We start from the raw sequence: 24,693 nt of genomic DNA on the forward strand, positions 1-24,693 counted from the left end.
GAGTGGAAAAATCAGAAAGGGGTATTTATTAACAGCAAAGAATTCAAATATTTTACAAGTTAGCAACAGAAGTATTTTAAACTCCAAGCATTTATTTACAAAATCAAAATATTAAGACATGGCAAAAACCCTTCATAAATATCAAAATAGATTTAAAAAGATGTAGAAGTTATTTTTTATTGCATAGAACTGTAGTGACACTAGAACAGCATTATTCAACAAATGCAAATGAGAGCAGGCTATACATATACATGTGATTTTCCGTTAACAAACATGAACAATGCAGTCAGCTAAAGTATCAGTCAGGGGTGGGCAATATTGGGTTTTTTCCAGTCAAGGTGTTCTAACCATGTTCTAGTTCATTTAAACCAATTAAATCTTTATATCAAGGTCCTAAATTATTAGCCTAGAGGGAACGACCCAACAGCATCAGAACTGTCCACCCTCTGGGAGACTAAATATTTAGCATTGTGGGGATGAGAAGAGCTTGTTTACTTGCCTTACAAAAATAATAATCTTTCAGGGATCTCACTTGTTGGCTGCATTTCCCAGATTTTCACAGGGGTCATGACAGTGGCATGTCAGGGTAACTAATTGTCTTTAAGGTGTGATGGAAGAGCCTGCAGCTCCATCCCTCCCAAAAGCCACTGAAATGGGAGGAGTCCCATGAAATGGCAACTTTTGTAAATCCTAACCCCTTTTAAAAAAACACATCCTATGAATATCAAACACCCTCGGCGTTACAACAGGAAACCCTTCTAGTCATGGGGTAGTAGCTGTTCATTAAAACTGTTTATTGCAATATCATTTTTTTTTTTTATAAAGAAAACACCAGACAGCACTTTCTGGCTGCAGTATTTTAACATTTATATTGGTGTTTACTAAACAAGGCAATTAAAAATGTATTAGAATTTCAAATATATATCCCCAACCCCACCTTGCCTAAAACTTTTACAATCACTATTTGTGACCTTGGTAGAGTAGCATAATAATACTGACAATGCTGATAATCATATACAGTACACAGTGCTGCTCAGCTTGTCTTCTAAATGACTGGAATTGAGACTTTCTGAAAATACAGACAGCTGTCCAACCCCTTTCTGGTTCAGAAGGCAGTGGGCATTAAGTTATTATATATAGATTTTTTTTTTTTTAGGTATGATTTCTTGTTTATTACCTGGGCTTCGCCAGACAATGTAAACAGCTTTGCTTTATTTGTTATGGGTCTTAAAAATGAGCACATTATGCTATTAGATATTGCTTAAGACATTTGTTGTTTTTTTCTTTTTTACCTTCACTTGAACACATCTGCAAGCCCTGTTTTTCAACTTTTAGGAAAAGCTACAGCTGCACAACAAAGAACTTGAGGTCTCTGCTGATGTAGGGAGTGTAAACTCATTTGTGTGTCGAACTATCTATCGCAAATTCTCAAGGAAGCAAATTTTTCATTCATTGTTTGAAACAGATGTTCAGAAGCTAGAATGCATTTATACGTCTGTGGGTTCCAAATTACATTGTCACCCTCTGCATTTGTTTTATTCATATTAGACACTGTATACACATACTTTACGTATAACCATGACCAAAACAAACCATTGGTGACTGTTTTACGATACAACACAGCCATTTAGTTAATTTCTTAATTAAAAAAAAAAAAAAAAAAAAACATTTTGCACTTATGGTATTTTTGTTCTTAGTTTTTTTACATGTTATAAAAAATAATATTGCCATTAGCTAGGTTTCAAAGAAATGTGCATTTGTGTGTGCATGCACATCAGTGTATTGTGTTAATATACTGTGTTTGTGTGCGTTATTAATATTTATCTAAAAGTTAAATCTGCTATTGTGTCATTCCACATACTTTCCAAGAACATGCAATATCAAACATGATCTGAATCTTCAAAATCTGTGCAGTCTCAGGGATAGTTGAGGGTTTCAGGTTTGATTTAACTGCACATACCTGTCAAAATGAAACTAGCCAGAGCTAGTTTTATTATGTATACTAACTTGATTATGATGGTCAGTATTTAAAATAATGGACCATGATTCCAAAGTGGATCCCTCACTTATTTAGGAACTCCTCATGTACAAACAATACAAAACAACTTCTCTGGAACTGCTATAGTTGTTTATATTAAATATTAATTATACCAACAACAATAATTAAAAAAAAAAAAAAAACGCCTGTCTGCCATCATCAATTAAACTACACACTTTTCTTCCTTAACATTTGGGATGAAAAAAGTTATAGTTTTTTCCTTCTCAATTTCTTTTTTAAATGTCACATTTGGACTGGATGTCTGGAGGTCTAGACACCACGCAGGGGGCTAGTACGATGGGGCCAAAGCTTTCCTCAGAGGAGAGAAGAGACTCCCCGTCAGAGTCAGGCTCCACAGAGATGCTGAGGCTGAAGGAAGCCTTGGCGCTGCCTATGGTTGGAGTCTGTGCCCCTAACCCCGTCAGTCCGGGCTCAGGGATGGCCAGATTGGACATATCCCTCTGCATCTCCTCCTCGTTCTCTGCCTCCATATCCTCACAGACAGAGTTCCTACACGAAGTGCCGTTCTCATCTTGTCCAGAACTCACTGGGGGGCTTAACCTGTCCACAGCAGGGTAGAACTCACAATCATCCTCCCCCGGTTCTTCTGGTCCCCCCTGGCTGTCTGAGCAATCCATTGCCTCGCCCCGATCAGACTGAGAAGCAGCCGCCTGGTGGCGATGAGGAGACCAACTTTCACCATCCTCACTATCACCCCCCTCTACTTCCTCCTCAAATTCCTCCGACTTGGACCTGGGACGAAAGGGTGGAATCTCCATCACAGAATATTTGCTTACACTGCTTAGCACCTTCTGTCGCACCTCGTTGCCCAGCACCACAGGGTCGCACTTGCAGATAGTGGAGGACAGCCCGCCGCCCCCGATTCCGAAGCACTCTTTGGGTAACAACACAGGAGAAACAGGCAGCGATCGACAGCGCCTGCCTGGAAATAGGGAAGGGTCCTGCCAGTAATCAACCCCCACCGCACCCACACAGCCCTGTCTGAACTGTCGCTGGGAGGTGATCACACCGCTCTGGGGGGAGTGCAGGTCAAACACCAGCGAGATAACAGACTTGCTAGGCATGTCAAAAAACTTGGTCTTGCCACCCTTGAGGTCCTCCCGGGCATTGAAGGGGTTGATCTTGCGGCCGCCAGCCCCGCCTCGTGTTGGGTGGTAGTAGGGGTCCTGAACGTTGATCTTGCGACTTGACTTCCGAGCGAAAATGTCCGACTGGCTCCGTGAAAGTAAGATGTTCCGTCTTGGCCTGGGAGACTTGGGAGGGATCTTGCCGTCCTGAAGTCCCATCGGGTTTGAGCGTTTAACTCCCTGTATCTTATCACCTGGACCTTGGTTAAAAAAAAAAAAAAATATATATATATATATATATATATATATATATATATATATATATATATATATATATATATATATATATATGTTAGAAATGTATTTATGTATTTGAGTGAATGTAAATTTTCATGGGAATAACAACCAACCTATGATATATAGATTGGACATAGCTTTTGGTCGGCATGAAGGGAAGATAACATGGATGATAAAATCTAAATTCTCAGTTCAACCACAAACTAATGTGCTTCTAGATCTCGACCGTCAACAATTTTGGTTCTAATTGACACATTCATAATCTGGTATAGTTGGGAACATAAGCAGGGGAAGGAGGAGACTGACACTTTGAGGCCATTTATCTGCAACAATTTAAAAAAGAACAAACTTTAGGATTCAAATTTAGAGCGATCATATAATACAGCTACTGTATGTATCATATATGAATTAGCTTGCAATTGGTATTACAATTTTAACCCCATTATTTATTAAAATGATACTCTATTAAATCTCTGTTTGACCTGGATGCCCATGGATACTGCTCTGGATGTACAGTAGCAATGACCTTTGTCTGACAGGGAACATTCAGTTTTCAATGACAGTGTTCCTGCTGTTTCTCTTGCCTCAGGCCCTTCCAGCACAGGAGCGATTGCGTGCTTACAACAATGGTGGAAATAACAGGGAGCTGTATTCTTATCTGAAGCTAGCGAGCCATACTGACTAGTGCTGCAGTTCAATGCTCCAGTTTGCAAAACAAGCTGACCCCTGGAATTCAGGATAATGACAACATACACTTTAGTCCCTCTCCTTTGAGATATTAAATGTTGCAATTCCCCCCAACTGGAGACAATATGTTAAACCTCCTTTCTGATTAACTAAAAACATCTGCTGCTGCAATAAACTAGACGATGGATTCTCCTTCAAATCATATCTGACCATTTCACCCATGGGTAGTACCTTTGGGAATTGTCTTCCTGTCGATGCTCTCCACACTGAGGTGTAGCCTCTCTCTCTCCGACTCCTCGGCTCTCAGCCGGTTCAGGATCTCCTCCAGTGTCTTCACGATCTCTGGGAAGGAAGGACGGAGCTTGGGGTCCATCTGAAACAGTGAGACAGATGAACAAATGTTATTGTCAAGGGGTGGTCTAATGAGAAGTACAATGGTTTAAGGCCACAAGTAATATGGACAAAGAAAAAAAATACTCACATTACAGCAGTTAAAAGCCAGTTGGAGGAAGTCAGGTGGGCAGTCTCCAACCATATGCTGAAAAGCATGGTAGTCCAAACCAAAATTCTAGCAGGAGAGTAAAGAAAAAAGATGCAACTTTCAATACCAGAGTAACTGTACCATTTATAACTGGCCCACCTTGGCAACCTCTTACATGATAAAAAGGTAGTTTAAATGATTCAATTCCTCCCTTCTGTGATTTCTAGAGGATCTGTAAATCCTGCGTTACAAGTTGGGTAACCCTTATTTAAAACAAATTGAAAAAGACTCTTACCTCTGTGCGCGGGAGATAATCTGGATCAGCCTGTATCCTGGCTATAATCTCACAGAGTACGATACCATAGGAGAAGACATCCGCCTGGAAAAGAGAGAAATGCACCTTTAGACCCTGCTATATTCAAATCCCCCACCTCGTGAAAATATATCACTTGAGCCAGAAGCCAAGGGTCCACTACAACTGAAATGCAATCAGAACAGAAGCAATTTGTACAGAGTTACTCTCCTTTAGCACCAAATCAGTGATTGTGCTAATTTTTCATACCGGATGGTAATGAAAGAAGATTATTATACTCAAGTCTGGGTCTGGTGCACTGCAGTCTCTCACCTTCTCATTGTATTGCTCATCTCTGAGGACCTCGGGCGCCATCCAAAACGGGGAGCCGACCACTGACAACTTCTCACTTTCAACACTGTAACAGACAAAGAAGAATTGGGTAATTCCACGCAAAATTAAGCATGTTCCTGGCTCAACCACACCTCAAGTGAGGTTACTCTGGAAGTATTTTAAGAAGAATCCTAAAATATTATTTGGAATTATGTCCCTAACAGGGCTAGCATGGAGTGGGGGCTAATCCTATGATGGCTGGCAATATTATACTGCTTACCAAGACTTCTCTTACCTGTAATCAGGGATTTTCTCAGCAAGGCCAAAATCTCCCACCACCCCTGTGTAACCGTCTTCCTCACATTTTATCAAACAGTTCTGTGGAGAGATGAACACATACCTTTAAAGCCAAATGAGTCGCAGGACTCTTTTCAACAGTGATTCCCTTTGAAATATGGAATACTCAATTTCTAGATGTTCAATTTGGGATTGTCCTCGGGCGAGATAGTTCCCTACGCACACACACCTTGGATGTCAGGTCTCTGTGGAAGATTCCCTTGGAGTGCAGGTAGCTCAGACCCATGGCAATGTCATGTGCCAGCTTGACTCGAGCTGACCAGCTCAGGTGCTTGTTGCCATCAAGAAGTTGTTCCAAATTACCACCGTTGATGTACTGTAAAAAAAACCAAAAAAAAAAAACACATACAAAATCATATCAACCAAAGTATCAACAGGCAGATCATTACATCCTTTCTGACTACTTATTTAGGATAGGCCCACAAAGGAACACCTCGTTTTCATGGTGGTGGTGTTGGTGGGATGTGGGGGTGGTGGTTTCAGTGTTAGAATGACACCATTAATTATTACTAAAAGGTTGCTCATACATGTGTGTATTCATGTTGCCCAACCAGGGCTAGCACTGTACCCTGTCCTTGCCAAGTCACAGGCACCCCAGAATGCTGCTGAGAAATTGGGTTCAACAGACGGAAGAGATGTGATCACATTACTGCAGCTCCTTCTATCCTGCACTGGCTGCAAACTGATGAACAGATTGATTACAAAACCCGATCTGATGAGCATGCTAGTTTACTGAAGTGGCTATGCAGTACACGTCTTAGGATCCTTCTTTTTAATGTTATTCTTTGGTCGCAGTGTACTGCAAGTGGAGGTGTAAATAAGCTGTTCTTGAACTCTGAATTCACAGATAAAACCCTTCGGCTCAGATTCTAACCCAGTTTTAGCAACACTTGGAAATGCCTTGATTGTTCATCTGTAGTGTTGGTTTGTTGTTTTAGATTCACTGAACTGTGTCAAACAATTGGGGTCAGCAGTGACAGTACTGACACTATCCTCTTTAGCTTAAGACCCATCTGTCCCTTCCCCCCTACTCCCCTTATCCACAACCGACTGGATTGCATTCCCAGGCATACCTAAGACAACAAGAAATGATTCATGGTTTCTATATTAAAAGACGCCAATACATATTCAACTCCATCATCACAAACTACCACGAGCAGGACAGAGTGGGTGTGTGCATTTCATTTTCCTGCACACACAAAACAAACACTCAAGTGGGGCTGGAAAAGAAAGAAAGAAAGAAAAAGAAAAAAAAGGAAAGAAAGAAAGAAAGAAAGAGACACATGAAACCAAGTAGCAATGGCAATCCCATTTACATGCACACTAATGTATTCTTGAACTATACAAAACTACTGAATTTCCCAAAGGAGATTTCAGACAAACTGATTAAAATGGTACAATCACAGTTAAGTTAGAGTTCCCTTAAACAGTATAGCCCTGCATTAACATGATGTACTATTAGGTGTGTTAAACACCAAATATACATTCTCATTTTTCTTTCCTTTTAAAATTACTGAACAAGAAGTTCTCTTGGGATATTCAAACGGCATTCATCCTCAGATACATATTGCTTTACACATGAAGCACTGCAACAGGAGACCCAGCTTTTGGTATGTCACTAAAAAGATAATGTATATCATTTGACACAGTCTATGCATTTTCATTACACAGGGTGGTTAAAAATAACCTGACCACTTCCTTCAGGTAATGCAAAGGAAATATTCAACACTGCGATAGACTGTAGCAGCACCAGTACATGATGGGGTGCTCTGTAACCAATAAATAGGAGTGCTTATCTTGAACAGGGTTTCTTTCTTTCTTTGGAACTGAAGGGGTCTCAACTTCCCTGGTTCCACTGCTCCCCCCGTTCCACAAAGGTCAGAGGAGGTTAACAGAAGTGTTATTTGTATGGCTCACAGGGGAGAAATGTCTTGATTGACAAGCATTTTTAGTTCCCAGCATGATTAACCTTGCCTCAATTTATAATTACACAGCTGGAATAAAGATCAATGGATGACGAACATTATTTGCCATCAGTCGAACAGCGTGTTTAACCAGTTTGATACAGGGAAGGCTTAAACCAATGTCTTGTACAAAATAAGACAGGATTTACTTCAGAAATGATTGTTTTTGAAAGCCTGCTACATATACTGCAAGTATGAGGAAGCAGCCAGAAACACAGTAATTATTAAAAAAAATAAATAAATAAATAAATAAATAAATAAATAAATCTCACACATCACAATAAGCCTAAAGTTTTACTACTACTTTGCTTTTTTATTTTATTTTAAAAGGATGTAAATATCTCAAATTGAAAAGATGCTAAAATCCCAATAGTTCTTAAATATATAAGTGTATTACTATATAAAATTACATTTCTAATTGTTGTATTTGTTATTGGCAAGGATATCCTTGTAGCACGCGCACACACACCCCTCAAATTCTGTCATGCTGATCTTGCAATAGTTTCATGATTAGAAAATACAATGTTGCTTAAAGTACAAAATAATAAATACATAAAAAAGGGTCTTTCTAGCAATATGTAAAACCGTGATAACTACTCTGCATTGTGTTGTGCTTATAAGAGCAATGTCTCAGAACGAATAAGGAGATTCAGAGAAGATTTTGAGAAAGCGGGGTGTTCCAAACTATCTATCCCATCTGAGCCGTTGGAATTGTGAAACATGTTCACTCCACTTTAAAATGTTTTTTTTTTATTGCTCTTGTTAAAGATGCTTAAAATTAGACGCCATATACTGTAACGTTGAAGGATGAACAGTTAAACTGTTGTGTTGCGTAGCACACAATATGTTACAAGTAGATAAGATACAAATTACAACCGGTTCAACTCATAATGTACTTTAAAGTTTACTGCATGCTGTCATTTTATTACAACAATAAATTAAAGCAGAACAGAAAGCCTTATCTTCATAACAGCAAGGAGTTGCCCAATTCCCCATGTGATTTATTAAATACAAAAAGGAAAAGCTTTCATCAGATCTGACATTTACAAATCAGCAATGACCTTGTTTAAACCCCCCCAAAAACAAGTCACCCAATTGTTTGTGCCAAGGATATTTTTCACCTGCCCATCTTTATTCCTTCCCTCTGGGAGGAGTGACAGGAAACCATGAAAGTCTGCCTGAGCAGCACTCTGCTCCATACAGGCATACTGTAGTTTTCCCATTAATAGTTCCTCACAGCAGGGTCAATTCAGTGTGTGGCAGGGGGGGGGTGACTGGTACCACACCTCACGTTGGAGCCAGAGTGCACTGGGTATGAATAGAGTCCGTCCCCACTGTGTTTTTAATGACCTCACCCACTTAAAAATAGAAACACTAAAAGATCCTTAGTTCTTTAAAAATAAACATTCCCGCAAATACAATCCCTGTGGCTCTGGAGAATAAGAAGTCCTGCGACCAAGACAAACTTGCGCTTTTCACTGAGGTTAACAAGAAGTGGCAATTAAAAATCAACACAAGACTGATCTTGAAAGGTAGCTCTGTTAACAGAATCAACAAAGTCTGAAAGTGTATCAGGGTACAATCAGGTCTGTTTCCTGAGGTTAGATCCATAAAAACAAACATGAAACAACACGTTTAAAACACAGGCCAGATAACCCTTTCCTTGCTTTTAAATGGTTTTGGGTTTATTTATTTAAAAATTATTTTCCAGGAACCCCCCACCAAGAATTTTCCAAGCAATGTATCAGCAACAATAGTTCCACCCAGTTATCATTTAGGTTAAACGTGAACACCAATACCAGGATTTATTTTTGATTGTGTAGCCACAAATGAAAGATAACCAATAAAAAACATGTTTTATTATTCCAATTGAAGCTATTATTTTTATTACATTGATTATTAATCATTATCACATTAGAAATATTATATATTTTATATTACAATATAACATTAATTTTTTGAAAATGCTGGGCAATCTTCAGAAAAAAAATAAATAAGAGAAATTTAATTAATCTGAAGTCTTTAACTTCAGGGCAGTACTAATTAAAAGAAATTAAACGAACAAAAACAACACACTTCCTCAGAATTCCTCAGGAGTCAAGACGCCTGGAGTCGGATCTATTAATAAAGCTACCACACGAAACCACAGCACAGGAATACAGGCTATATATACTGTAAAGATGTTTATCTAGAGCAAAACTCAAAACACAACTAGCAACGGATTACCAGTGTTGCAACCAAACATACATCCTCGTAGCGAAATAATGACATGGAACCTTACACACAGATAGTCACACTACACTACTCAGTGCAAAAGATAACTTCCAATTTTCACCAAAACACAGAATCCTATCCAAACTTTACCAAGTATTGTTGGGATTATGAGGACCTTCCATATGTGTATGCATGTAAAACCTTTCGTTAGTGAACATCTACAGATCATTTTAAACATATAAAAACTTTCAGAAAATCTCTTCATAAAGTTTAGATTCTACAGGAAATCTGTTTTTAGATAACATCATATCACACTGTAGATGTTCCCCATTTTTAATCCCACAAAAGGAACTGCTTCTTAGTCAAGTTTCCGGTTCTTAAGTAGCTGCAGTATAGGCTTGCTTGAGGAGTTCCTTCAGCAAGTCCTGCATAATGTAAGATGAACAAAGCCAAGGCAACAGCACTGCAATGCAAACTGCAGCCTGTTCCGCAATAGGGGAGTGCCTTTATTCCTATTACTTCAAGATGAGACCAATGGGTCCAAATGTCATAAAACAAGATGCCTGTTGCAAACTGCAGGAAATAAAACTGGTGTCTAAACTTGTGTGCAATTACCAATGAGTCAATTTTTATTCCAACACATACCTATATGGTTATTATTTTGTGTAGATAGTGGGCTGGAAGATAAGAGTACACTGTGGAAGTTTACATTTTACACCAGGTCACTAACATGACAAGACTGTAAACCAGTTATGTACAACCGATATGAATACTGCATATTTGAAAAATACACACAGGAGTTGAAAAGCCAAAGGGAGAGGCAATACAGTGCCCACACAGTATTATGGGATTGTTGGGAGAAAGCTGGAGGTGGAGTACTCAGCTTTGCTAACATGATCAAGCTACAGCTTCATGATTCTAGCAATAGAAATAATTTAAAATACAACCAACATTTTCAAGACAAAAGTTTAGTAAGGGTGTTTGTTAGAGATGTTAATGGCAGCACTATTTAGAGATCTTGAAGACAGAAGACACAGTTAAGATTAAAAGACTGACTTCTCTGTATTAATTAAAAAAAAACAAAAACAAACAAAAAAAACACACACACCTGCAGCCCATTCCCACAGGATAACCTTCACCATGGGTCATGTGAATTCAACAATATGCCTTCTGTCATCAACTTTAAAGACTGCACTTAAACAAGTGAACCTTAATTGCACTGCGTATAAATCAAAACCCACCCCACCCTATTTATAAAGACACTTAATGATACTCTCCCTTGTCACAGCTATTTGACATACATGAAGCCCTAGAGTTCCTTCAACAATGCAACATTTTCATCTGACCAACAGCACAAGGGAGACCCTGACATCTACAATGACAAATTTATATATATTAAAAAACACACAAAAACAAAAAATCACTAGGCAACTTTATTGGAGAACACTGTGTTTTATTATGCCCCATACCAATAAAAGAGAAATCTACTCACAGGGCTTGTTAAGCAGTCAGTATTACACTTTGCCTAGGAGGAGGACCCAGATTTTACAAGCCAAAACTTGCAAAGCTGAGGGTGGGCCTGTATAGCCAAGGCAGTGACTGAACACAAGAGCTTTGTATAATAGTTCAGTGCTCAAACCTCTGAGCTTCTTACTCTACAGCATGCAGGGATACCAAGTTTAATTGAAAAACACACTCCTACAGTACTGAATGCCAGAGGCAGGTTTATTTTTAGTTAACAACACAACCTCTCTTTAGAGATACTGTCGGGAGAGAGTTCAAAACAGCAAACAAATGGAAAAGTGCAGCCGCAGATGTGCGGCTCTCCCCCGAGACAGTTAATTATTGATTAGCTCAACTGTCATATAGCAAGCGAAGCACAACCTATATTAAATGGAGACAGAGCCAGTTTAGCTTAGGAAATAATGGAATAATCAACATCAGCCTCAGTGGTTTTCAAGGGTTAAACAGTTTACTCTATAAAGAGTGTTGATAGCTCACAAACTCACTTGGGGTTACTGGGTATAAATAATACAGTTTTGGGTGGGTGGGTTGCATGTCCTTTGTAGTGGGATGTAGATCCACATTACAAATAAGAGATTCCTTCATAAAACCATTACCCTAATCTCTTTGAAAACTAGCATGCTTAACAGAACTCAGGATTGTGTTTCCAGCATTTGTTGCCTTTTAATTGAAGACTGTCTGATCAATCCTTTATGTAATTAAAAGAGGAGAACAAAATAGACATTATACTATTTTATATAGTAATGAATCTCCCCATTTGATAAAACACTCCACTATATAATGCATCTTCTTTCTACCTTTTAAAGAAATTAAAAAACACACTATATGTACAGACCATTATATCCTATCTAGTTGCCTTGACAAGCTGTTTGGACCATGTGCAGAGTAGTGGCACTGCCAATTTCTGTAATGAATCTCTTACCTCGGTCAGTGCATGGAGCTGGCCTTCGTGAACACAAACGCCCATAAACCTAGATGAACAGATACAAGAAGTATTTGGATTAGAGTAGCATGTACTGAAACAAATCCAGGTCTGTTAGTAACACAATGACTTAATATTCACCCCACAATTCACAGGCAGTTTAAAGGAGTGCTAACCAATGTTTTAAAAATCAAACTTTATTAACATTGGTTCAAATATGCCCGCCAGGCCCAGGAGACCATTTTATAGGGCCCTTTAGCAGTTAACAGATTATTTATTCTGCCATGACATTACTTATTTCTCAAGTAATCTTTTTGCTATGATAAGCATATGGCAAGTCTAAAGTACCTTTTTCAAAACATGGAAGACCGATCCAAGGGCACTCATTATTTTACATGGTTAATTGTATGTTAACATGCTTTTTGTAGCAAATATTTCTGAGCTATGCATTATGAACCCTAATAAAACAAATCTACTATGAAATGTTTAGTGGATTTTGTGGCCCTCTACTACCTCAAAATTTGCCCATCCCTGGAACATGCCATCAAAACCTGGAACTCCACTACTATAGCACACCTTTTAAACAATAAGTCAATTAATTACCATTATTAAGTCAGCACTAATAGAGCAAATCAATCACATGTTCCACTGAAAAGGAAAAGCACTGAAGGTAGCATTACCTCCTTTTAATAAGTGAAGTGTTTAGAGGCTATTGATCGTTTTTCAAGAAAGCATGTATTGCTTCTGCTTACTCTATCTTTTCTTAAACTATGTACATTGTACATTTATGAACCGACAGACAGAGATACAGTAATTAATCATTACCGTTTAGCTAGTCCAATAAAAGGTACCACATCTCCTTCTCTTTGTCTATCATCTCTGGACTGATACGCCTACCATTTCACCTACCATGAACTGATAAATTAAATGTTATCTTTATTGATGAATTTCACTTTTGACCTTTGCCACTGCATATTTCCATGTGGAAGGTGACAATCGTGGACTCCAATGCAGAAAGCAGTCTATATTATATAAGACACAAGCACAGGATCTACTGTAGGCTATCATTTAAAAGTATTCTAATGCTCAATTGCATTGTTATTGCAAAGCATTCTACACAACAATGATCAGACAATAATATTAAAACACCAAGATCCATGTCTTCACATTAAATAAAAAGAAAACACTCTATTTTACCCCAAACTTGACTGACATATTGTACCCTATATGTATAGACATAAATAGACAATTTATATATATAGGCACACACACATATATTTACATACATATTATTTATATATATATATATATATATATATATATATATATATATATATATATATATATATATATATATATATTATATTATATTATATATCACACACACACACACACACACTTTCATCCTTTCAGCTATCTTAGTCTGTAACATGGCTGTAAACCCAGTACACTGGTATCGTGAATTTGAAGCTACAGCATACTGGAAGCCTTGTAAAAATACAATTCACAGTCTACTAGAAGCCAGCATGTGGGCCCCATGCATTTTACCCATAAACCTGCTACCAACAATGGGCTGTTTGTAATTATTATTATTATTATTATTATTTATTTCTGAGCAGACGCCCTTATCCAGGGCGACTTACAATCGTAAGCAAAAACATTTCAAGCGTTACAATACAAGTAATACAATAAGAGCAAGAAATACAATAACTTTTGTTCAAGTAAAGTACAAGTTTGACAAACCACAATTCAATAATACAGCAGGTAATAGTGATAGTTACATCAGGATATGATTAAATAGTGATAGTTACATCAGGATGTGATTAAATACAAAGTACTACAGGTTAAAAACTTGGCAGATTACAGTATTCTGAAGTACAGGATTAAATGCAGTAAAATAGGGGCTGATAAGAGCAAAATAAAGCACATTTACATGAAGGGTGATAGTGTCCCAGGATACAAACAGAGGAGTTCTACAGGTGCTCTTTGAAGAGGTGAGTCTTAAGGAGGCGCCGGAATGTGGTCAGGGACTGGGCAGTATAAACACACTGCTCTTACCAAATCAAATAATCAATAAAGCTCCACACACACACTGCTTGTTTTACTCAATCTCAAATACAAAAACAGATATTCATTTACTTAAGCTCAATGGTGTCATTTAATTCGGTATGCACTTTTTGGCTTTTGTACTCCTGAAGAGAGTACCAACTTGTCTCTCTATATACACCGAGAGAATTCGGGTTTCACACGGACGCCAAACTTTTCTGCTTGTTTGGAGTAAGTGCTGCATCTAGTGTGACCTCCGATGTTGCCACCTCTCAGAAAGCAAGTTACAGTAATAGCCTGCAGAAACACTGAGGAGGAAGTTAAGAGCTTGAAACTACTGTACAGTATGTGGTCATCCCATCTGTAATAAGGAAACAACAGTATTCTGCCCGTAGACAGAGACAACAGAAGATTGGGAAAACAAGAAATTGAGCTCTAGGGTGGGTGGGGTTCCTATGGAGGGGAAGCGGGGACTTCAAATAAAATCACTGAGTACTTTATCTATAGCACTGTAACAAATGTAGTTAGTGAGTAATACTGAAAGGTCAAGCAGATAATTAAACAAGATTTTCAAAGTTCACAGTACCTCTGTTGTATATTTTCTTATAAGCTATCAGTTTTGAGAAAAAGAGCCGAGTTTCTTAGCAGATGCCTTGTAACAGCTGGCCCTGGCCCTGTAAGCATACTGCAGCAATGAGGTACTACCTGAGGATGTTGGGGTGCGAGAGTCTGTTCATGAGCTGCACCTCCCTCAACATGTTAGCTCTGTTGCTGCTCATCATGTTCATCTTTAGGGCCATCACCTGGTCAGAGGTCCGGTGTCGCACCTGGAACACAGACAATACAGAGAGTAGGCATGGGAACCCCTTGAGCTAGACTTACTAAACTTTGGCTATAGTGCAAAATATATACCACTTCTTTTTCAAAGAGGAAAAATATAAGCCTTTCAGAAATCTTACAGTGTTAATGCACCAACAATAAGGGGGCGAAGCTGGAAATTGTTACAGACTTTGGGCACTACAGTAATTTTGTACCGAGACAGACAAAACACAGAAGCTATCTGATGGGTTTAGCTATTGCAACACAGGAGTTAACAGTCACAACTGTTATGTAGTAAGACTGTAATTGTGGCCTTGTCTGGTCTACTTTCAGAATTTTTTATTAACTTCTAACAGAGAACACAAACTTCATCACATCTTTTAAGATGCCACATTTCAAACTCTTAAGCATCCGATTCAAAACATGCAGGCTTAAATATTTATTCAAATAGGACAGGTCATAAGGATTTAGGGTCCTCCCTAAAGAGAAAATAACCACGGTATTGACATGTGGGGAACTACTTATTCAGAAAATACTGTATGAGCCCCACAGTCAACAAACACTGAGTGGCAAAAAAGGTGGATTTCAACAGTTATGGGAGTGAAAACATTTTTGTTTTTTGTGGCATGGGACTTTTAATGAAGGCCTGACAATCAACTAGTGGTGATGCCAAGATAAATAACACAGTGTTATGCACATCCCATCATTTCATAGCATCTTGTACATTTACTTCTTGTTTCAAGCTGCTGTCACAAGTGTTTTTGTACTGCATTCTTGAAGCAGCATATTAGAACAAGTACTCTATTGTAGTATTTTTTAGCTGAACTTTGTATTGCATGAACATGATGGAAAGTTGTAATAAAAACCTAAAACATTCATGCACTCTTCTTAACCTTTAACTGCCCTGGATCAATGTTCACTTGCTGGAGCCAGCATACTTTTACTAGCCTCCCTAAAGTACAAAGAACATTAGTTATGAAGTTCTGAAAAACACACCGACCATAAGACAGCTCAATTATTTTAAAAATTATAGATTCATTAAATCATTTCATTTAAAAAAAAAAGTTTGACCCAGAATTTCACATACAGTGGAAACTGTTTGATAGATCCCGGGTGACTGAAAAAATGGCCCTACTCTCCAGTATGCATAGGGTCAGATGGTTTATAAATATTTAGTTTTAAATTTGAGAAGCTATCACTCTGTTTGCTACAAGATTGCATTGGAAGAAAAAATAAATAAAAATCAGCAGCATGCTTGCTTAAAGACTTATCATGCTCTTGCACAAAAAAGATCAATTAATGATCAGTGTGTTAAAACTTGCACACCAAAAAAACAAAGAAAACAAAAACAAAAATACATAGAACACTGCCAGAGACCTCTCCACAAGACAAATAAATAAGGGCATTTTTAATTATGTAAATAGACAAATAAAATAATACAAAACCCCAAATTCCTCCAAATGTTTTCAAAATAATTTCTTAAAGTAGATTACTGTATCAATAAAAAATATTTAAAACGTGTTAGGGTGTTTTCACTGTTATTTCTCAAATAAAAACATCAAGACAACCCACAGAAGTTAAACTATCTCTAGAAGCTTCACAGTGCGGTCATTCATCCCGTTATGGACAACCACACAAGCACATCCTAATGGAGAAGTACTTTGAATAGGTGGCAATAGTTTTTAAATTACAGAGAAAACAATTTAAAACACCTTCTGCAGTGGAATCAAATGTGTACATACTGCTATGTGATGTGTGTCGAAAGCAGGTTTTAGTCATATTTGAATAAACGTATGTAACGGCCCATGAGAGTGGCAAAGTAACCTAGAAACAGGGATTTGTTTTCAAGGAAGACCAATTGCTGAAGGCTAGTAAACTTGACAAAGGGTCACACAATTCCCAGCCACAGCACCCAACCTAACAACCAGGGGTTAGACTGATAGGAATGTATGCAGTTAATGATTAAACATACTATTATATAAAATTTGTTTAGTTCCCATCACCAGCAGTGTTTACTGAACACTAAGGTAACTTCCAATAATACATTCTTCAGTACAGCTTTCATGCTGGATTACAAGGATATATAGTTTAATGCAGCATGTGCGAGTGGGTTTTGTATACATTTCCCTTAACTTTGTATTGTCTTCAGAGACTACAGACTGGAAAGACCATAGCTCCAATAGCGTTCTGCTCACAGGTATGCTGGATTGTATTACTTCACTACCCGTAATGATCACATTGGAGCCTATCTCAAACCATTTCATACTCCACAATACAAGAAATTGTCCAGCACCTCATCTTTCTGCCTAAGTTTACCATGGTCAGGCAGACGTTCTGGGCGAAATTCTTTACCTTTCACAAATGTAAAATGGGCACAGAATTATTATTCATTTCTTTTATAAACTACCACAAAATCTGAAGAAAAAGCACTTGCCTTGTAAACTTCGGAGAAGAAGCCGGTGCCGATTCTCTCACAGATGAAGTCGTCGAGGCGTGTGAGGCAGGAGAAGGCGCTGATGAGGGCTCGATAGGAGGAGGAGCAGAACCGGCCCACCTGGGGGGCACCTGCCTCCCCCCCGCCCCCTCCCTCTCCTTCATGATCCTCAAACCGATCTGGCCTGGACGGGAACCCCGCTATCGAATTCCGCTTGTTCCGATCCATCACACCTCCCCCCCCCACACCCCACCTTAACAGGTTAACAGTACTACTACTTTTTAAAAAAATAAAATAAAAAAAAAAGATGAAAATGTCGTTTCACATTTTTGGCATCTGTATGGAACTCCAAATCTCTTGAGCACAAATCTAAAGAGACAAAAAAAATAAAAATAAAATATATAATACTAAATTAGAAATTGCATAACAGGATTAAACAATCTTATTATTATTATTATTATTATTATTATTATTATTATTATTATGATGCCTATAATTTCATTTTAGAGGAGTACTGTTCTCACAAAGGGTTGGAGTGTCCTTGATTGGTTTAAACTGGGGAGAAAGACTCCCTTTTAGAAAACTGATGACAGGTATACAAGACTAATTATAAAACCTTTAGGCAGAGCCACCCCAGTCCAAAGACAATAACAGTTTGCTAACTAACTCTTAACCTACTTCAGTCAAAAAGTTGTATTGCCGTGGTGCACAGTGAGGGCCATTCTAGCCTTGGTACTATATTTCTTACACCCATACACTTAAATATTTAATTGAACCAATTACACCTCTATTCAGGTATTAAATCAATGAATTGGTAACCTGTGAAACCTGACGTGGAATACCCCTTGAGGACTGGAGCCTTATTGTATTAAATACAACTGCAATAGCCACAGGGGGTGTCCGTGTACACAAGCTTCAATCCAGGAAACAATTTCACCCTACAGTACAATACAAATACTGCTGGGCAAAATACACATCACCAATACTTCCCACCTTTAATTGCACCTCTAATTACAGTATAAAGATTTTATCGGTGAAAAATTAGCCCTTTATTTTTTTACTTGGAAAGCAAAACATGTATTTTTTCATCCTGCAGTTGTCTCGCCAGTTGCTGTAGTTTCATGGTCTTTGTTATACAAGTATGCCAAGGATGGAGACCGCTGATCTTTTACACAGAAAGATTCAGTCATCTCTATACAGCAGCACAGCTTACTGCGAAATTCATTTTATACAGAGTGGTACACAGTAAACTACTGAAACTAAGAATATTAACAGCATGAATACAAACAAAACAGGTCGATGGAGGTGGCTTGACAACATTTGAATTTTTCTTCACATCAACTAATCTAAAATTGGCTGGAGGTGTAAATTATTACTGTAGACTGACTTTAGCTTGCCCTGAAAGAAAAAAAAAAAATCTATTTTTAAACGTTATTTTGTCAGGGGTACTGTATTACAAACAATTCTTAAGAATACTACTTTGTTACATTATTGATGAACTAAAGTGATTATCAGACTAATTAGACCATCCTTTATTTGGTGGCTGTATTGTAAATGAATATGCCTGTCTTTTCAAACAGATCAGCCACCGTGACCCAAGTCTGTTTGTTTTCTCATCAAGCAGATCTGTTTATAATTTTGCACATAGCCCTTAGCTTAACACACTTTAATCTTCAACAGTACCTTCTGCACAGTTTGGCTATCAAGCTCATTTTATTACAGCGCTTCAATTCATACTGTGGATTGTTATATCCTTTGTATTCCTTTTACAAATGTACTGTTCAATAGTTAAGAAATCACACACTATTTATGCACAGCACCAGTTTCTAATAAATGAATGCAAATGAATGATCACCTGAATTTACAATAAATGTCATGACTTGCCATGCGCTAAAATAATAACTTTCATTATAAAGCAAAGATACTCAGAACAAATGTTTGTCTGTTAGCTGCTCCTTGTGCTTTTCAGGAGCTACTGGTATTGTACACTGTGGGGTGTGCACAAGCAAAAAGGAAGATCTTTCTAACAATCTAAGCTAGGTAAGGAAAGCTTGGATACATATCCCTCTGATACAGTACAAATGGTAGACTGCCAATCTAGTGAACAAAAAATGTTTTGGAAAGAAACAATGAAGACAAAAACATCTACCGATTGCCATGAGTACATAGAGAATTAATCTGGAAAGAACTTTACCAGTCCCAAGAGAAAACTAATTTGCATTTTTAGCTTTTAAAACACCTTACGCTTTATTATTTGGGGACTGTACTTCTTCCAATTAAATAGTAATCTCAGAATAAACAAGGTTGTCCTTTGTTTCCTTCCAGTACAAGGCTTTGCAACAAAATCTTATCAATACAATAAATGGTCTGTTGACATTAGTTGCCCTTCTCAAAGAGTTGTGTATGATTCTGGCTGAACAAATAAGCAGTTACCACACTTAATTACGGGCCAAAGGGTAGGCATTTGGACAGCCTAGATGTAACCCACCTGGCTGCACCCCAGTATGGCTTGTATACTTGGGGGGAGGGATGCTGTGTTATTACAGGAAATGCCTATGAAACTGAAGTGAATGTGTAATTTGTTGATTTTAAGTGTCACTTAAGTGGGGGTACTGAATCAACTGTGCCTTAATGTTAAAAACGTTCTACTCAAAACAAGCAGATCCCAAACACCAGAATTATTGTTCCCAGCATATTCTGGGGGCTAAAGTGGCGATACATTTATACAAAGTTTAAGATCTGAATACAGGTAACAGAATACAGCGGTTGTTCAGACCATTATAATCTAACATTCCTAGCATCTTATTATTTTTAAAAGATTTAACTTGTGATGTTACATTTTGGATTGATTTTCATAACCTTGGTATATAAATGGCTCTATTTTAATTATGTAAACTATTTAGATCAATTGAATAGACACCAAGCTTAATCCCTTAATAGGCACCTACAATAACTACCATTCAATAGAATCCTGACTGAGTGCCATGAACAGCCTTACGCATAAGAACATAAGGTTACAAACGAGAGGAGGCCATTCAGCCCATCTTGCTAGTTTGGTTGTTAGTAGCTTATTGATCCCAGAATCTCATCAAGCAGCTTCTTGAAGGATCCCAGGGTGTCAGCTTCAGCAACATTACCGGGGAGTTGGTTCCAGACTCCCACAATTTTTTGTGTAAAAAAGTACCTTCTATTTTCTGTTTTAAATGCCCCTTTATCTAATCTCCATTTGTGACTCCTGGTCGTCTTTTTTCAGGTCAAAAAAAGTCTCCTGGGTCGACATTGTGAATACCTTTTAAAATTTTGAATGCTTGAATCAGATCGCTGTGTAGTTTTCTTTGTTGAAGACTGAATAGATCCAATTATTTTAGCCTGTTTGCATATGCCATGCCTTTTAAACCCGGGATAATTCTGGTCGCTCTTCTTTGCACTCTTTCTAGAGCAGCCATATCCTTTTTGTAGCAAGGTGACCAGAACCGAACACAATATTCTAAATGAGGTCTTACTAATGCATTGTAAAGTTTTAACATTACTTCCCTTGATTTAAATTCAACATTTTTTACTATATATCCGAGCATTTTGTTGGCCTTTTTTTTTTTTTTATTTTTTTTAAGCTTCCCCACATTGTTTAGATGAAGACATTTCTGAGTCAACTTAAACTCCTAGATCTTTCTCACAGATTCCTTCTTCAATTTCAGTGTCTCCCATATGGTATTTATAATGGACATATTTATTGCCTGCGTGCAGTACCTTACACTTTTCTATATTAAATGTAATTTGCCATGTGTCTACCCAGTTCTGAATGCTGTCTATATCATTTTGAATGACCTTTGCGCTGCAACAGTGTTTGCCACTCCTCCTATTTTTGTGTCGTTTGCAAATTTAACAAGTTTGCTTACTATACCAGAATCTAAGCTATTAATGTAGATTAGGAAGAGTAGTACTAGTTACCTCACTCCGTTTTGAGGTTTCTCCTCTAATCAGTACTTTCTGTTTTCTACATGTTAACCACTCCCTAATCCATGTGCATGCATTTCCTTGAATCCCTACTGCGTTCAGTAGTGATGTTTTCAAAAATGCTATTTAATAAAGTAGTAGCCTACAGTTAGTTTGGAATGTGTTCAGTTTAGGCTGAACTCCAGACTGAGGACAGTACCTTCAGGGGGGAGAAACCTAAATGTACTACTGTAAACAAATTTCACTCTTTCTAGGAATATGCAACAGAATATACAGGCATTCTTCAAATCAACACAAATTACAATTTAAACTGTAGGCACATTCTGTCCTTCACATTCTGCAATGCCCTGTAGGCCTAATTCCAGAGGGATTTACTGGGGCAGAACATTCAACCCAAGTGAGCATTCTGAACATGTTCACTGTATTTGTGCATGAGAAACATACAGAAATACACTTAATCTAAGACAAACATTGCATGTCAAGCACGATGTGGTACTGAAGAAAAACAAAAAAAACAAAAAAAACTGTAGGACAAACACACTCCTCCACAAGGAAAGCTGGAGAATTTAACATGCTACTCCATTTGTTTCCTTTCTGAGCTACTACACTCCTAAGACAAGGAGATACAATTCAGAAATAGTTTACCCAACAACAATGGTTTAAAAAACGCTTCAGTCAGTGCAGCAGCTATATGTAATTTCAGGATATTTTTAAACGGTCGAATCATGTGCTTTAAGATAAATTAAGTAGAAATGTCTAAATAAGGTTTCCCATCCCCACTAATAATTGTAGATTAATTGATAGGCCAACTGTCATGGCTTTCACTTTAAATTTACATTAATGCTGCTGAGTGGAGGTGAAAAAGAATCTCCATATTCCAATAATGCACAAGAACTTCCGGTTCCACTGCAAGGTACTTGATGCAGTAGATTCCAGGTTTATTCTGTAATGTACTTTAAATAGTTCCCAACTCACATCACTTTATTATGCAAACTACATAACCTTCCTGAAACACTGACATATATACAGTAACCAGAGCTATGTCTAATATTGCTGTGCTGTAGTGAACAGTTCCATATAGATGAGGTGTGGTACCCAAATAGTATTGGATTGTTGATTCTTTGAATCACTGAATATATTCCCTTATCCTAACCACATCAAGGAATTTCTGTTACAGGATTTTAATTATAAGCTACAAACAGTTCAGTAATGCCTAAAGCAGTAGAGCAGCTTTTTATTAACAAGTTTAAATAACTTTTCTACAAATCTTACAATGGTATATCATTAGGTAATAAATACTGTACTGTAATTACATCTGACAGGTAAACAGTTAAACTATCTACAATTGGTAAGCATACTGTGCGGTACATCTGACATTGCAAAACCTTGGACGTACATTATGTATTTTAAAGCATTTAGTATAATAGACACATTAGTATTTGTGGTTGTTTACAGTACAAAAGACCATAAGGAGTACTATCTGCAGTACGCTATCGCTGCAGATGATTTGTAATAGACACATGAATAGAAAACTTCTGGACAGCTTGATGTAATGTAATGAAAAAAAAAACCTGATTTGAATACATGTTTGCAAAGTAATATAATTCTTACACCATTGCAATCCAAGTTATTGTTTCTGCATTCAAACACATCAGATTACGACAATGCGAAATAAAACTCAATACATCAGTAGTTATTTTTCTGAATGCACGCAGCAGTGGTTACTTGTTTTATTTTTAAATATAAATTAATTATACACTTAAAGTTACTGCTAAACAAAACACGCATTCGTGTTTTCCAGGACTCTAGCAAGGACGCTAATGTTTGTATTTGTGTTAGAAAAGAAAACACCCACATAACTATCATGTTTGTTTACATTAATGTAACTTACAGTAAAAAGTTACAATATGCTTAAATGGGAGTTGATTGATTAAATAGGAAGACAAATAGTAACACATACAACACTAATCAAATGTGTCATTTTTTTAAATAGACAAAACAATAACTTAAAAAAAGTTTAAATAATAAACAATAACTTACCTGGTCGTGCCTCAAGCCGATGCAGTCGTTATCAGGCCTGGGACCTCGGGCCTTAAGCTTCTCATTTCAGCCACTGTGATGTAAACACAACTAAAATGTAAACGCAAAGCCTATCGTCTCAAATCTTTAAAAACGACAGACACACAAGGTAGAAATGGAAAAGGGGCTAGTCGTTCATTTACTTTCAAATCTACAGAAAAACATGCCAAAATGCTTGTAAAAATAATAATAATGCAATATATATATAATTTTTGTGATCAAAGAAAAAGCTGCGTAAAAACTGTCTATCGTTTACATATTTTTGTTTCACCGCCCAGTATTTATTTACTCCACGTTAAACCACGAAGAATAGCCAATATTTTGCAAACTATTACCAGCAGGTCCTGTCTTTTTCCTGCGCACAGTAAAACTCCCCCTACGTACGCTTTACTTGTCTTGAGTTAACAGTAGTCACAGCCCCGTTTTTTGTATATGCTTAATTGACCGTTTTTCAAATTTCACCTCCCCTTTTCTCAGCCTGTCTGACCAAATCTTCCAAACACTACTGCTTTCCTTTGGAGTCAAGTATTCGTTTCTCCCCACAAACCGAACTCGAAACCTGAACCCTCAGCTCGTTTTCTTTTTTGATTGACAACACTAAGAGCCACACAGACAAAATAAAAGAGAGTGATCGACACCAATCTTCACCATTTTTTGCCGAATGAAATAAGAAGGGCGTGTAACATAGACAGGGCGTGTAAGTTAGAGGACGGGTTTAAAAACAATAATAATGACAAAAAAAAACACAGTCCTTTCATGTGATCGATGTCCATCCTAACGAATCCATAGCAAGGCAGCTGTGTTCTGGCCAACCAGCACGTTGCACTTGATGCCGTGTGGTACCGTATAACCACGCAAACGGGCGCACCATATACTTGGGTATGCACTTATTTTTATGAAAGTAAAGTTATCCCTTTGGTTTATTAACCCATGGACCTCAAAGTAGATTGAAACATGCAAGCACAATGTAGGATCAACTTGAGTTTCACACCTTGAACCACACATTACTTTAATACCATTGGCCGTAGTTAATCCAAGCCTGTAACAACAGTTATGTTGATTAAGCTACATCTGGAATATGTTTCAGGATTTCTGCTGCTGCAATCAGGGAAACAGAAATACACCAAAACAACCATGACTGCAGCAGATTTACTGAATACTGTC

The 24,693-nt window shown here is 37.6% G+C and overlaps 1 protein-coding gene across 1 annotated transcript; it reads right to left on the reverse strand.

Moving 5' to 3' along the window:
* Window positions 1-24,329, reverse strand: LOC117408405 (dual specificity testis-specific protein kinase 2-like). Its single transcript, XM_034013369.3, has 12 exons — window positions 23,865-24,329; window positions 23,491-23,563; window positions 17,497-17,865; window positions 14,949-15,070; window positions 12,198-12,246; window positions 5,743-5,889; window positions 5,512-5,594; window positions 5,217-5,301; window positions 4,887-4,970; window positions 4,592-4,678; window positions 4,342-4,483; window positions 1-3,386 (listed from the first exon to the last, which is right to left on the reverse strand). Exons 3-12 carry the CDS (start codon window positions 17,722-17,724, stop codon window positions 2,275-2,277), a joined length of 2,139 nt encoding a protein of 712 aa, XP_033869260.3. The 5' UTR covers window positions 17,725-17,865; window positions 23,491-23,563; window positions 23,865-24,329; the 3' UTR covers window positions 1-2,274.
* Between the last annotated feature and the right edge of the window lie 364 nt (window positions 24,330-24,693).

Source organism: Acipenser ruthenus, chromosome 10 (assembly GCF_902713425.1).
Source record: "Acipenser ruthenus chromosome 10, fAciRut3.2 maternal haplotype, whole genome shotgun sequence".
Classification (NCBI taxonomy): domain Eukaryota; kingdom Metazoa; phylum Chordata; class Actinopteri; order Acipenseriformes; family Acipenseridae; genus Acipenser; species Acipenser ruthenus.